The sequence below is a fragment of the Arvicola amphibius genome, chromosome 11, assembly GCF_903992535.2.
Source record: "Arvicola amphibius chromosome 11, mArvAmp1.2, whole genome shotgun sequence".
Taxonomy (NCBI): Eukaryota; Metazoa; Chordata; class Mammalia; order Rodentia; family Cricetidae; genus Arvicola; species Arvicola amphibius.
The window spans coordinates 12,779,518-12,794,633 of NC_052057.2; the positions used below are offsets into that span (position 1 = coordinate 12,779,518).

Here is a 15,116-nt window from a genome sequence, read left to right on the forward strand (position 1 = left end):
ATGGGACAGTGCTGCCCTCTCTGATGACCCAGATTCAATGGCTCAGTGGTTGAGAGCACCAGCTGCCTCCACAGAAGATTCAGGATCCATTCCCAGCACCCACATGGTGGTTCATGGTAATCCATAACTCTAGTTCCAGGACATATGACATCTTCTTCTGACCTCCAATGGCACAAGGCATACATATGGTGTACATACCTACATAAACATGTGTATACATATACGCATACATACAGGCAAAATACATATACATAAAATAAAAATAAATCTTTCTTTAAAAGTTTAATGGATGAATTATAAAATAGACTACTATTTTACAAACGAATTTATTACTGATAGGTGAAATAACAGGACTCTCAAAATGATTGTTCTGGGAATGCTGAAAGGAAAAATATATACTGTGTGCTCCCATTTACATAAAATTTTATTTTAGAAAGCAGTTTATAGTAGCCAAAGGCAGACTAACATTTGCCTCATGATGGAGGGCAGGGATAGGACAGAGAAAAGATTGCCTTTAGCTCAAATCCTAGCAGAGACCCAACAGTAAGATCCATGTGCTATGCTGATTGCAGTAATGGTTCCAGAACTCTGTACACGCCGATCACACTGTATGTGTTAAATAAGGAACCAGTGTAAGTCTCCCATGCCTCGGTGACACCTGAAACACTAGAATGTGCACCATAACTAAATAATATCAACGTCAATGTCTTTTAATGAAGAAAATGGTTGCCTTTATCCCTACTTTTCTAGAGATGAGGGCTTCTCTCCGGCAAAGCAGAAACACAGCGCTTATTCTATTTTGTTTTTTTTAAGACAGGATTTCTCTGAGGGGACAAAAAAAAAAAAAAAAAAAACTATTTGTTTTTTTCAAAGAATTTCCTCTGAAGCAATATTCCAAAACGCATGCCTGCCTGCAGTTTTTCATGTCTGAATCTGTTTGTATTACAACAGCTTCGGACTAAACACTTTCTGTCTCTAGGTGGTTCTGTGGGCCACGGGAGGGCAGAGAGAGCTTCTCTGCCAGTTGTCAGCTCTCAGGTCTTTGCCCTTAAGAGTCCTTCGGATCCCTCTGCTAAAAACAGAAGCTTCCATTCCCAGAGTTATTAGCTGGCCTTTGAGTCTCACAGTTAGACAAACCCAGGAAAAGACTTTTACCAAAACAGGTTAGACCTGAATGTACCATACCAATGCTCAGCAGAGCTGCCAGGAAGGCAGACGAAGGGACAGAATGCCCTCTGCTCTCTCTTCTGAAAACACTGGAGAATAAATCCCCCTCAGGCCTCAAGTCACAGGGAGGAAAAAAAAAGGTAAACATAAACTTCTTTGTACTCTGAGTATAAATTGCCAGGCTGGTGCCCATCTCTAAATTCCCTCTGGCATCGAAGAGATACCTGGTTAAAAATAACAGTTCTAATATGGCATTATCATCATCTTCCCAAACCGACTTTTAAAACCATCAGACAAATTCATCTTACTACTAACTCCAAACGCTCACATTTATTCTGCTTTGTAGCTTTGACTGAAACGTGCAGAACAGATTTTCTCAAAGTGTTCATATACAGAAAGACATAAGACAGACTTCTTTTTTTTAAAAAAAAAATGTCTATTGGTGCCTGAAAACCTCAGACTATTGCTTATTTACTCAACTATCATACTGAAGGTACAGAGAAGTGGTACCATTAGCCAGTCTATAACTTTACTTTGGATAACACACATTTATAGTATATACTATATATATATATATATATATATATATATATATATATATATATAATGCTGCTCTTCATGGGCAATCTGACAAATCTTTCAAGAGAACTTGTTTTATTTTTGAAATAAGGTCTCACTATGTAACCCTCAAGCCCAGAGATCACACCTCAAACTCAGAAATCTGCCTGCCTCTGCTAGGATTAAAGGTGCGTGCCACCACATCCAATACTAAGGGAATTTTTTTTTAAAATAGCAGGTTTCAGATTAACACCTTTACTGCCTAAATGTGATATTCAATATAGTCTCCCCTATTATTAAAAGCAAAGTGAACTATTAAGACTTACTGTTACAGGGCATTAAATGCCCACCGACATTTGTAACAACCAAAGTCTAGAATATTAAGACTGAAAAGCACACACGGGAAGTCATAGATTTTCTGACTTGGTGTGCCACGCACAGCTGGTCACTGATCCAGCAACAGAGACATACAGATCGTACAAAAGCAGGTGGGAGGGCACGGATGCAGACAATGTGTCTAGAAAGGACTGAGTCTCTGGACAAGCTAGAAATCTTCCTGGGGATTTGTAGATGGGCGGGGGCGGATGGGTCTCTGCAGCTGGTCCTGCTGTGCAGTGTGGGTGCCACACGCGGGCCTTCAAATACCTCCAGGAGCCCTGTGCCCGGGAACTCCCTTGTCCTTTGGGGATGGAAGAAAATAAGTCACTTTTAACATGCTCAACTACCGAACTCCTCTCTCATCCTAAAAATGGTAGAGGCAGCTAAGATTTCATTGGATTGGTTTCTATTCCCAAGCCAGAGGAAACAATATTGTTCTAGTTAGGTTTCTATCACTATCAGAACACACCATGACCAAAAGCAACTTGGGGAAGAGTTTGTCCGGATTAGAGTTTATAATCAATCACCAGTTTATTTCGGCTTATAGTTTATATTCCGTCAGTCATGGAGGAAGGGCAAAGCAAGAACTCAAGGTAAGAACCTGGATATAGAAACTAAAGCAGAGGCCATGGAGGGGTGCTGCTTACTGGCTTCCTTCTCCTGGCTTGTTCAGTTAGCTTTCTTAACAGCCCCTAGGATCACCTACACAGGGTGCCACCACCCACAGTGGGCTAGGCCTTCCCACACCGATAGTTTACCGAGAAAAACGCTCCACAGACTATGATGAAGGAAAACATCTTCTCAATGGCGTTTCCTCTTTCCAGATGACCCAGCTTATGTTGAACTGACAGAAACAAACAACTAACCAGCAAAAATATAAACTATTTTCAGAAAAGCAGTCTTTGAAATCCATTTAAGTAAAATATTATCTCTTCATATCTGAAACCCACAGACTTTGTCACCGTACAGACTTCTACTTCATAGAAAACACATCAGTTTATCACAATGTATAAATTTTGTCTTCATGACTATTTAAAAGGTATTTTGTGCTTTGCCAAGGGGAAGCTCTACACAACGTGTTACAGCCATTGTTCTAATTGCTTGTGTGTGAGCTGGGAAGCGTACGTGCAGAGATCAAAGCACAGCTTTGCGCTGTCAATTCTCTCTCCGCCATACATGGGTCTCAAAGATCGAGACTGATCGTGAAGGTTTATAATAAATGACATGCATCTACTGAGGTTTGCAAGAATACACATCACAGTAACGCCACGGTCATAGGAAACATCTGGAGTCCTGTTGACAAAGTAAGATGACACAGGCAATAATGTCCATAGACCAACAACTGCCCGTGTTCTACTGCCCTGTAGAGCTTCAATCAGAAACTAACACCACAGACTTTGGGGACATAAATACCTCCAACAGCAAGTTCCCTTAGCCACTGAGCCATCTCTTCAGCCCAAGGAGACACAAAAGCTTGAAGCTCAGCTTCAAATTCTAGTTTAACCACTTACAGTCTACAAGGAAATAGGAGTGAATTACTTAATCCATTGGTTTCTTAATGTCTACTTCTATAAAATGGGAGTAATTTACTATCTGATGCGCTCTTATGAAAATTAAAATTAGACAACACATAAAAATATTTTGAACACCACTGTCTGAGTTTGCTTTCTGTTTCTGTGCTAAACACTGATCCAAAGCAACTTAGGGTAGGAAAGATTTACCCGGCTCGTAGGTCACAGCCAATCACTGAAAGAAGGCAAGAAGCGAACTCAAGGAATTTGACTGGAACCATGGATAAGGCCACTTAGTGGCTTGTTTCCAGGGATAACTTAGCTATCCATAGTCCTCTTCAATAAATGGTGCTGGGGAAACTGGACACCCACATGCAGAAGGATGAAACTAGACCCTCGGCCTCTCTCTGCACAAAACTCAGCTGAAATTGATTAAAGACCTTAATACATGTCCTGAAATTCCAAAAGTTATACAAGAAAACACTACAAGACACAAGCAGAGACTGTCTACAAAGGACAAAGGACTTCAGTAGTTCTGGAAATTGGACCAAGAACTGAAAATGGAGTCATGTGGCAATAAAAAGTACCTGCACAGCAAACTGAGTCAAGAGAGAGCTTGCAGATTGGGAGAAAGGCTTTGCTAGCTGCACAGCCGTGGTGACTTAACGTCCAGAAATTACAAAAATTCCAAAAAATAAATACCAAATATCCAAGTATTCAATCAATAAATGGACTAATGGAATGACCAGATGGTTTTCAAAAATAAAGGATGATGTCCAGTAAAGACATGAAAAATGTTGAAAAGCTATAGACATCAGGGCAGTAAAAATTAAAGCTACATTTAAAGTCTGCCTAATAGAATGGCTACCATGAAGAGGAAAAAAGATAAAAGTTGTCAGATAAAAACTGGCAATAACACAAGGTAAGGGGCCCCTTATATACTGCTGGGAACATGAGCTGTGTACAGCCTCAAAAAGACTTCTCAGAAAACTAAAAACAGCTACCCTGTGGCTCGGGAGGCAGTTGCACGTGGATCTCTCTGGTCTACGAAGTGAGTTCCAGGACAGTCAGAGTTACAGAGTGAGACCCTGTCTGGGGAGGGAGAAGGAAGAGGAAAGAAATTGGGTAGAGGATTAAAGATAGACCTTAGTAGTAAATTGCATACTTACTTAGCATGCACAAAGTCCTGGGTTCGATCCCTAACACAAAGAAAAAGGTGTGTGTGTGTGTGTGTGTGTGTGTGTGTGTGTGTGTGTGTGTGTGTGGTTTCAATACGAAATATCCCCTGACGGGTCATGTGTTGATGGCTTACTGCCCACTTGCCATCAAGATGATGAAGTGATTGGACCCTAAAGGGGCTAATTACCCCATCAATGAGTTCAGAGCTAAATGGGCTGTTCTAAGTAGAACCCAGGAGGAAGACGTAGGTGACCAGTGGCACGCCTCTGGACCGTACTTCTTGTCTCAGTATCCCCCTCTCATGTATTCCACTTGTTGGCTGCCATGAAACGTGTCTTCTGCCTGATCATTCCTCCATGACAGGCCTTATGTTGTGACATTTCTACCTTGCCATAGACTTAAAGCAATGAAGCTAGACTGAGACCCAGCTGAGACCTGTGAAACAAGAACCAAAATAGATCGCTCTTCCTTTAAGAGGGTTTGAATTTCCTCAGAGACTTTTGTCATGGTGCCAGGAAAGTGACTAACATTCCCATCCAGGCTATTTTGAAAGCAGCATCACTAAAGTACTCTCCCCAACACTACAGTACCCTCCCGTCACTACAGTACCCTCCCATCATCACTACAGTATCCTCCCCTCACTACAGTATCCTCCCCTCACTACAGTATCCTCCTGTCATCACTACAGTATCCTCCCCTCACTACAGTACCCTCCCCTCACTACAGTATCCTCCCATCACTATAATATCCTCCCCTCACTACAGTATCCTCCCATCACTACAGTATCCTCCCCTCACTACAGTATCCTCCCCTCACTACAGTATCCTCCCCTCACTACAGTATCCTCCCCTCACTACAGTACCCTCCCATCACTACAGTATCCTCCCATCACTACAGTATCCTCCCCTCACTACAGTACCCTCCCATCACTACAGTATCCTCCCCTCACTACAGTACCCTCCCATCACTACAGTATCCTCCTGTCATCACTACAGTATCCTCCCCTCACTACAGTATCCTCCCATCACTACAGTATCCTCCCATCACTACAGTATCCTCCCATCACTACAGTATCCTCCCCTCACTACAGTATCCTCTCATCACTATAATATCCTCCCCTCACTACAGTACCCTCCCGTCACTACAGTATCCTCCCGTCGCTACAGTATCCTCCCATCATCACTACAGTATCCTCTCATCACTACAGTACCCTCCCGTAGCTACAGTACCCTCCCGTCGCTAAAGTACCCTCCAGTCGCTACAGTATCCTCCCCTCACTACAGTATCCTCCCATCACTACAGTATCCTCCCATCGCTACAGTATCCTCCCATCGCTACAGTACCCTCCCGTCACTACAGTATCCTCCCGTCACTACAGTATCCTCCCATCACTACAGTACCCTCCCGTCACTACAGTATCCTGCCACTGTGAAGCCCTTTGCCAGACTTCCAATTATGCATGGCAGTTAAATTTTCTAAGTCCCCTTTCTGATTTATAGGAGGATCTTGAACAAGGGGCCAACCTGTACCATATAAGAAGACCTTGTCACTAAATAAATAAATAAATAAATGGGGTAGAGGGAGGACAAAAGACTCCAAAAGAACTAGAAACTGATGGAGCCTTCGTAGAACCATTCTACTCCATCAGGATGGTGACAGCCCCATAAACAGTTGAAACCCGAGAATTTTATTTGATGGATCACCTGCTCCCAGTGCTGAGAAGTTTACTTTCCAAATAAATGTTCTTAACATAAAATAGGTAACCTAAAACCATCATGTATATCAAAATGGACAGTATTCAAATATGAAAAACACAGTGAATGGGTTTCCCGGATGACGGCTGTTGACTAAAGTCTGATCTAAGCGATGAGGCTACCTACTTGTCTCTCATCTAACTCTGCAGTGTGCTCCCTCTGCACCATTTACACACTTGTCCTTCTACCCGAACTGTTATCTTCCCCTTCTCCCTCCACCCAGCCTCAACTAAAACACTAGGATACCATGGATGTCAGTTTCTTCTCATAAGTATCCCAGATTATTCCTGTAAGTTCTCTCAGACAGGCCACCACATACTTAGGCTGATAGGTACCCTGTAGCTCTCAGATTCTAAACTACTTCACCTCCCCAGAGTTAGACAGAGCTTCCTGAAGAGCTGGGGTCATAGCTCTGTGGACAAAGACCTTGCCACACAGGCCTGTGGGCCAGAATTTGGATTACCAACACCCACAAGACAACCAGGTAGGTGTGATGGCCCATTTATAGTCCAGCACTCAGGAGTCAGAGACAGGCAGTTCTGTGGGCAAGCTGGCTAGATAGATGGCCAAATTAGCAAGGTCCAAGATCAATGAGAGACACTGCCTCAGTAATTAAAGTGCAGAATGATCCACCTGACATCCACTTCTAGCCTCTAGATACATATTCAGACACATATGCAAGTGTGAGTGTGCGAATACATGCACACTGGGAAATATACATGCACATTAAACACACACTTGAAATTATACATGAACATCACAAACATGCATGCATATGCACACACACAAATACACACACACAAATGCTTCCTATGGGCAGAGAATACACCAACTTATCTTTGGACATCACACAGCTTAACCCTGTTTTCCACACAAGGTAAACCACACAGATAAAGGCTGTTGAAGCCATTGAACTGGCTTTTCTTATTAGTTTAGAAGATGCACAAGGTCACATCTAGTCTCCTACATTCACTTGCCAAGATGTTCCCAAGAACAGAAGAACAGAAGAGAAAATCTCATTGAAGAAGAAAAAAAAAAGATTGCTTTGTTTTGAAAAATGTTAATGAATCATTTTAAAGCCAGAGTCATCTTTATTTTCTCTTAGGCCCTAAAGCATTTCTCCTCAGTAAATCCCTGGGTCTCTTGTACACCACAGTGTAAGAGCTAAGCATTTACTAACCTCAGTTGTAATGTCTGAAGAGCAGATCACTGACTGTACCATGTGTAATTTATCTAGTTAAAGCTATATCTTATTTCAGAGGGAGCCAATGAATCTCACATAAGTACATACAATACCACGAGATGATAAAGTGACATATATAAAGGGAGAAGGAGGAAAATGGGACAAAGGGAAATTGAATGTAGAAAAGATAAGCTATCCTGGGAGTGAGGTTAGCATGCCAAATGAATGCATTCTATAAAGGTCCACACTTTTCCTAGAGGACAGAGCTTTGGCTCAGCACTTCTAGCAGCAAAAGATACAGGGTGAGCAGGTTACATGATTCAGTACCCTTAAGATGTAAACAAGAAGGTAGAGGGGTCTTTACAGAAAGGGCGCTATGTAAATGCTCCAAAATCCTTAATAACATCTTTGTGCCTGATCTGTCATGGCTTTGGAAGACATTCCTCATAACAACCCTCACAGACCAGGCGACAGCATACAAGCAGATGAGTGCACCTGCTGGAGAAGAAGTGCACACTGGAGAAGATGTGCACACTCTGGAGAAGGAGTGCACATGCTGGAAAAGTACACACACTGGAGAAAATGTGCACACACTGGAGAAGATGTGCACACACTGGAGAAGATGTGCACATGCTGGAAAAGAAGTGCACACACTGGAGAAGGAGTGCACATGCTGGAAAAGAAGTGCACATGCTGGAGAAGTGCACACATTGGAGAAGTTTACTTGCTGGGGAAGACATACACACACTAGAGAAGGAGTGCACACACTAGAGAAGGAGTGTACACATTGAGGAAGAACTGCTCACACTAGAGAAGATGTGTACATGCTGAAGAAGGAGTGCACACGCTGGAGAATATGTGCACACACTAGAGAAGATGTGCTCACACTGAAGAAGATGTGCTCACACTGGAGAAGATGTGCACATGCTGGAGAAGATGTGCACATGCTGGAGAAGGAGCACACACACTGGAGGAGTGTACACGCTGGAGATGTGCACATGCTGCAGAAGATGTGCACACTCTGGAGAAGGAGCGCACACACTGGAGAAGGAGTGTACACGCTGGAGAAGATGTGCACACACAGGAGAAGGAGTGCACATGCTGGAGAACACTAGCAGCTGTTGCAAGAAGAGACCCAAATACAAAGCTCCCTGTGGGTCTAGACTCCATTCTGCCTAAAAAAGCCTGAAATACAGGGGCTTCATATACCACTTGACTTTGAAAATAAACAAAGTTTGATGTTGATGTCTGTGATATGTCTATGGTTTTGTAAAATTCTCAGAGGAAAGGCTGGCTATAAACAAGTATTACTGATGAGAATTAAGACCTGGGTGCCTGGATCCTTCAGGCAAGCCTAAGTGGTTTCTCAGCAGAGCATGGATCCTGCAGACAAGTCTACATGGTCTCTCATCTGAGCCTAGGTCCCGCTTGCGAGCCTACATGGTTTCTCAACTGAGCCTGGATCCTGCAGGTGAGCCTACATGGTTTCTCAACTGAGCCTGAATCCTGCAGGTGAGCCTACATGGTTTCTCAGCTGGGCCTGGATCCTGTAGGTGAGCCTGTATGATTTCTCAGCTGAGCCTGGATCCTGTAGGCGAGTCTACATGGTTTCTCAACTGAGCCTGGATCCTGCAGACAAACCTACATGGTCTCTTATCTGAGCCTGGATCCTGCAGGCAAGCCTACATGGTCTCTCAGCTGAGCCTCAAGACTGGAGCACTTGAGGCACGCTCTTTTCCAATATGAAATTCAAATGTTCTCAAGCTATGTGTGAAGATATATGCGACCTTTAATACAGGAATGCAGAAAACAATCCAATCACCTAGATAGATTTTGGCTAAAATTGCAAAGGATTGGTGGGTTTTCTTCTATACAGTACTTTAAAAACAAAAACAACAAAAAAGACAAGATGCCTTTTGCCTGTGGGTAAAATTATACGTAAACGCACTACCAATAATTTTCCTAGATGATATATTTTGATTTTTATTTGTTCGGTTGGTTTGGTTTTCTGTTTGTTTCTTTTGAGATCTCACTACTTAGCAACTCATGGTGTCGACCACATTGGCCTTGAACCCACAGAAATTCACCTGCCTCTGCCTCCCACATGGTTGGCATTAAAGGTTTGGGCCACCATGCTCAGTCCCTAGCTGATGTTTCTGAAGTTTAAAACTAGCAACCTTTCTCTCTCTACTGACACAATCTGAGCTTCACTTGTAACCTTTGGTTGTTTTGATAGTATGTTACACAAGAAAACCAGTGCCATAGCCACAGACACACGCACAAACAGTCAACCATCTGTCCACACTGTGGTGGATAGGATATTTCAAGAGTTCAAGAGAATAAAACTAAGAACCTGGTCCACTGGATCATAGAGATGAAGCTCTTTTAGACCTTAAGCATCTAAATGAAGTCCTAGCCATCCAGTCTAATCTTCAGCTCAAGTATGGAGATGCATTTGTGCAAGAAAAAAAAACTTGCTGAATATGCTAACTCAACTCATAGGAGGTTTAAGAACTCATCAGACTCCCAATTTATTAATTGATCATAGGGAATATTCCTTTCCAGTAATCAGAAAACATGAGCCTGATTCCAGAGTGCTACTTTCTCGATGTTCGTAGAATCCTTAAATAATAATCAGAAGTTTACCAAATATTAGAAAGAGGACACAGAGAATTTGAGGAATGCCTACTAAATTAGTTATGGGTGCCCAATAAAAGTTGTGACTCGCACAGGCAAACCATCTCTCCCTTGGTTATCACTGCCTCACCATGGCAAACTTCCAGCAGCTTCTCTCCATTGAGTATGTCCAACTAAGACACAGTACAGCTGAAGAGGATTCACCTTACATTCATTACTGTCCCCCATTTCTTTTTGGATAAAATACTCCTAGAAAAAGCTGCTTAAGCAATTGGCCCAAGGTCACGGCTGCTGCTAAGTCACAGAGATTCTAAGTCAAAGCACATACGGCATAGTGGCACAGGCCTATACGCTCAGCACTGGGAGGCTGAAGGAGGGGTGGTCTAAAAGATGGCTTTTGTGTCCCCAGAACACCATACTCTCTTTTTAGTCTGAAATTCCTGGGGAACAGAAGAGGTGGTCGGTCATCCCGAGAGCTCTACAGATAAACATGCAATTTTTGTTTTATTTGTCCAGTAAAAAGACCAACAAACCAAAAGTCTCAAACTAGAAGTAGAGCCTTAAGAAGGTCACAGTGTCTCTGGCCATCAGCACCTCATCTAAAAGACAGGATGATATCAATATGTATGGATGAGATATACAAAGACATGTATATGTCTCTTCTGAATCTCAACAGTACTTTATGGCTTGTCTTAACAGTATGAATTATCACAAATAAGGTTTAACTTATTTACCCTCTGTGATGTGTGTGTTTGTGTGTTTGTGTGCATGTGTATACACACAACTCATAGTTCAGGAAAGGCTCCTTTTCTGAAAGGATGTAACAAACATCCAAAAAGTCAAACAGTGGCACCCTCCTCTGGTGAATGTTAAAGGAGCCAAGTCACCCAGTAGTATAGGTTCTTATCCCAATCCTAATAGCAACCTAATAACGCATTTATAGCACTTCCTATTTTACCTTCTTTTAAAAACAAAGTCAAAGAGAACTGACTGCATGTGATAACAGGGGCTAAACAATTGCTCTGTTTGGTGAGGGCTGGTATCGTTAACTATTTTACAAACAGCAAGCGTTTTTATTAGAAGGTGCAATAAGAAACATTTCACAGTTTGGCTAATCATGGTCATCTTCTCAGTTAATACTTTTTTGAAATGCAATGAAAGTTGCATACATATAGAATGCTGAGTTAAGGGAAGCCTCCAGCACACCCTTTTTGGGTGGTGTATGTACCCCAGGCACTGCTAGAAAGTTCTCAACGGAAACTTCCAGCTCTGCAGCTCCCAGGTCTTCAAAGACTCCAGTAAAAGATTCTAACCATCCAATCACAAGCGTGAGCCCAAACCATGCCAATATGTCCCATCTAGACAACCAGAGGCCAGTGTTCTACAGCTCGGATATTCCACCAAAACTTCTAGAGCTGTGCTTTCCAAACCCAGAGTCAGATTACCAGCAACTGTCTTACTCTAGATAGATAATAAATATAAGTTTACTAAGTTATTGACAGGGGGAGAAAATCACATAGTTTCCTTCACCCCCACGGATTTCATGCACATAAAATGGCATTATGACTGTTATTACACTGTCACCCTTGGTACTCAGGTATCTTTTTGCAGTGTGCAGTGTCTCCTATCTCAATTAGCATTCAACTACTCTGTGGTCAAGGGGAGGAGCACTCCAAACCACCCAGGGACTTCAGAAGTATAATGAACGAGAAACTTTCATTCTAAAGGACCCATTATAAACAGGCAGAGGGGATGAAAAAAATGCTTAAAGTCTAATTCCAGTCTTATCTTCTAAGCTTTGCAAATGTTTGGCATTCTCAGCAAAGTTGGCAGGTAGGCAGTGGAGAATGCAGATAAGATAACCAATCAAAAGCTTCCTCGGTGTTTACCAAAACAAACAAAAACAAAACACCACTGGACCAAAGAACAAGCAAACACAGGAGAAGAAGGACAAGCCTTACAGTTCCCAGAGGAGGAAGCCGGGTAAGAGTGTGGTGGAGAAGAAGAGGCGAAGGAATGAGTGATAAGGGATGCTGCCAAAAAGGAGGTGGGGGAGCGCGAAGCAATCAAACAGTTACAAGTGTCCAACGGAGACAGATGTCAGGACTCTGGCGCTTAGCTCTGCAGCCACATTTTAACACTCACAGCGGCTGGGCACAGGCCCAAGGGCAGGACCTCCAGGAAACCTGAGACTCCGCACTCCCCAGTGTCAGAAATTTGCGAGAAAGACCTAAAGCAGGCTTTAGCCCATTTCCTGCTCCCAGATTAAACCCCTAACAAAGGCCTATAGAAGAAAAGAGACATCGGTATCCCAAGCTGGTCACTGCACAGAGGTCAAGTGTGGCCACTGCCTGCTCTGCGCACAGCCACCTCTCCAAAAGCCAGGCAGCCAAAACCCACCACCAGGGAGGTATCTCTGTCCCCTGTCCCGTTGCACTAGCAAAGTTGACAGACTTGAGAAGAAGCGCTGCGTTGCCGCTGGGGGTCCTTCCCTAGAGCGAAGGAAATGAGAGAAGTCACAGCTTGCTTCACCTTCACTGAGTCTATCCAACAGATGCAGGCTTCTTCCCTTTATGGGTGCACCGAAGGCACCACCGTCTTCCTTCGCAACTAATTCGCCTCAAACCCTAGAATCAAGACACTGAGGCCCGAGGACAAACAAAGTTCACTGGATATACTATTGGTTCTCCCCGGAAAACTAGCAGTTATTTACTGGCATCTGACCTTGGTAAGTTTGTGTTAAAACGGCACGAAATATCCAGTGTACTTCTCTCGGCTAAACTGAACACTCGGACCCCAAGATCTCTTTGGAGGGTCTTGGCAACTTAAATCACATCTGTCATCCCAGGTCATCACCACGCCCCTCTCACCCAGATCCGACCCCGCCACGCACGCGACGCCCGGTTCTTTACACGCACACGGACCCAGAGAACTCCTACCTCGCCGCCGTGCCCATCGAAGATCCCGAAGATGGACGGGTGCGTCTTGTTGGCCAAATCGGTGAGAACTTCGAAGCGATCTTCCATATGGTCTCTCCGGCCCTGGATGGAGTACACCGCCACATTATGGCTCTTGAACTCCCAGGTCTTGGAAAACTCGGCCTCCAGCACATCAAGTCCTCCAAGGCGATCGTTCTGCATAATCTCGGCCACCTTGCCCTTCACCATCTTCACCGCGTCCCGGCTGGACTTGACGATGGTCTTCACTTCGTCGGTGTGGAAGAAGTAACTCCACAGAGCCAAGCTGATGCACAGCAGAAAAAGCGTCTCGGGTCTCAGCAAGAAGTAGCGCATGATGCGACCCAGCAGAGACAGCAAAGTCATTGTATCCTCTATCATTTATTATCCCTAGAGCCCCAACCAGCAGCAGCGACGCGCGCCCCGCAGCTCGCGGGGTCCGAGCTCTGCGGGCACAGCCCGCAGGGACCGAGACGAAGAGGCAGCCCGGGCCGGGAGGATGAACCCACGACGGGTCGGAACAGGCGCCCAGAGCGATGGCAGTTTCCCTTTTGTCTAGGCAGCCCCGAGGCCCGTGCCCGCCGCCCGCGCCGCCTTCCTTCCCCGCGCTCTTTGTGAGACCGCAGCGACGGCGGCGGCGGCGGCCGCCGCGGGTGCCCTGGGTGGGCGACAGGAATCAAGTTAAAGTTGCGCCGAGCCGGTCCGCAACGGTGAACAGGATTTCGGGGAGCCGACGCCCGCGCGGTCGTTTTGGGGGTCCCCCCTCGCGATTCCCCGGAGCAATCGGCAGGTGAGGAAGCGCAGGGCGCAAGAGCCCGGCGGCGGGCGAGGGTTGCACGTCCCCTCAGTCGCCGGTGCTGGAGAGCGTGGCGACAGCGGAGCGCTGCGATTTCGTCACACACCCCGGGGGAGCCCGAGACAATAAAAGTTTTGCGGGCGCCTGGGCAAAGGCAAGGAGACAGCGAGCCGGGAAACGCAGCACGAAGGGTGCGGAGCCACCGGCAGGCTGTGCCTGCCTCTCCCCGGCACCTCGCGGCTCGGCTCGGCTCGGCTTGGCTCGGCAGCTCCCGGCTCCGCTCGCCCCGCCCCGCACGCGTTGGCCCCGCCCCGCCCCTGGAGTGGAGCTTCTAGACCGCGTCGCGCTCTCACCCGACTGGGGGCCCGGAGGAGCTCGCTGTGGCGGACGCGCGTGGGCAGCAGACAGGTCGAGGCGAGCCGCGGGGGGGGGGGTGGGGGAGACGCGCGTCCAGCCGCCCAGCTCTAGCGGATCTTCAGTTCTGCTTTGGGGACCGGCTGCTGGGGACTGTGTGATAAGAAACGACTGCACTGAACGTTGCTTTCTCGGGCGACACGGCTGCTAGCTGGGGAGCCGGGAGCTGCACGTGAACGGTTCCCCCTGCGGCACGCTGCACAGTGGTGCCGTCCACGCCTACCCCTTCCTAAGGCTAGCAAGATGGGACACATTTCCCCCGGCTCGAGAATCGAAACTGAGTGATTAATTTGGCCACAAGAGGCCAACGAGGCCCCCCCGGATCTCCCGAGAGGCGGGACGCGGTCCGGGGCCCCAGCAGTTTTGTCCCTCAGACAGAAAATTCGGGGACCTCCAGAGCCGGAGGTCGGACTTGTATAGCAACCTCGGAAGATCCAGGAAGGGCCAGCCTCTAAAAATTGGGACTCTCCTGGTCGCCACGGAGTGTCCTCCGCGAGCGACTCTCCCTGCGGTTCAGGTTGGCAGTCTCTGGAGGCTCCGAAGTGACAGCTGCCTCCTCAGTCCTCGCAGAAGTTGAGGGCA

At 45.8% G+C, this 15,116-nt stretch overlaps 1 protein-coding gene across 1 annotated transcript in view; it reads right to left on the reverse strand.

Annotated features, from left to right (window-relative positions):
• The window catches only part of Ppm1l (protein phosphatase, Mg2+/Mn2+ dependent 1L), a 216,326-nt gene extending 201,911 nt beyond the window's left edge, over positions 1 to 14,415 (reverse strand). Inside the window, 1 exon segment of the mRNA XM_038347805.2 lies at positions 13,307 to 14,415. Within this exon segment, the coding sequence (XP_038203733.1) occupies positions 13,307 to 13,705 (399 nt within the window). The 5' untranslated portion in view covers positions 13,706 to 14,415.
• Between the last annotated feature and the right edge of the window lie 701 nt (positions 14,416 to 15,116).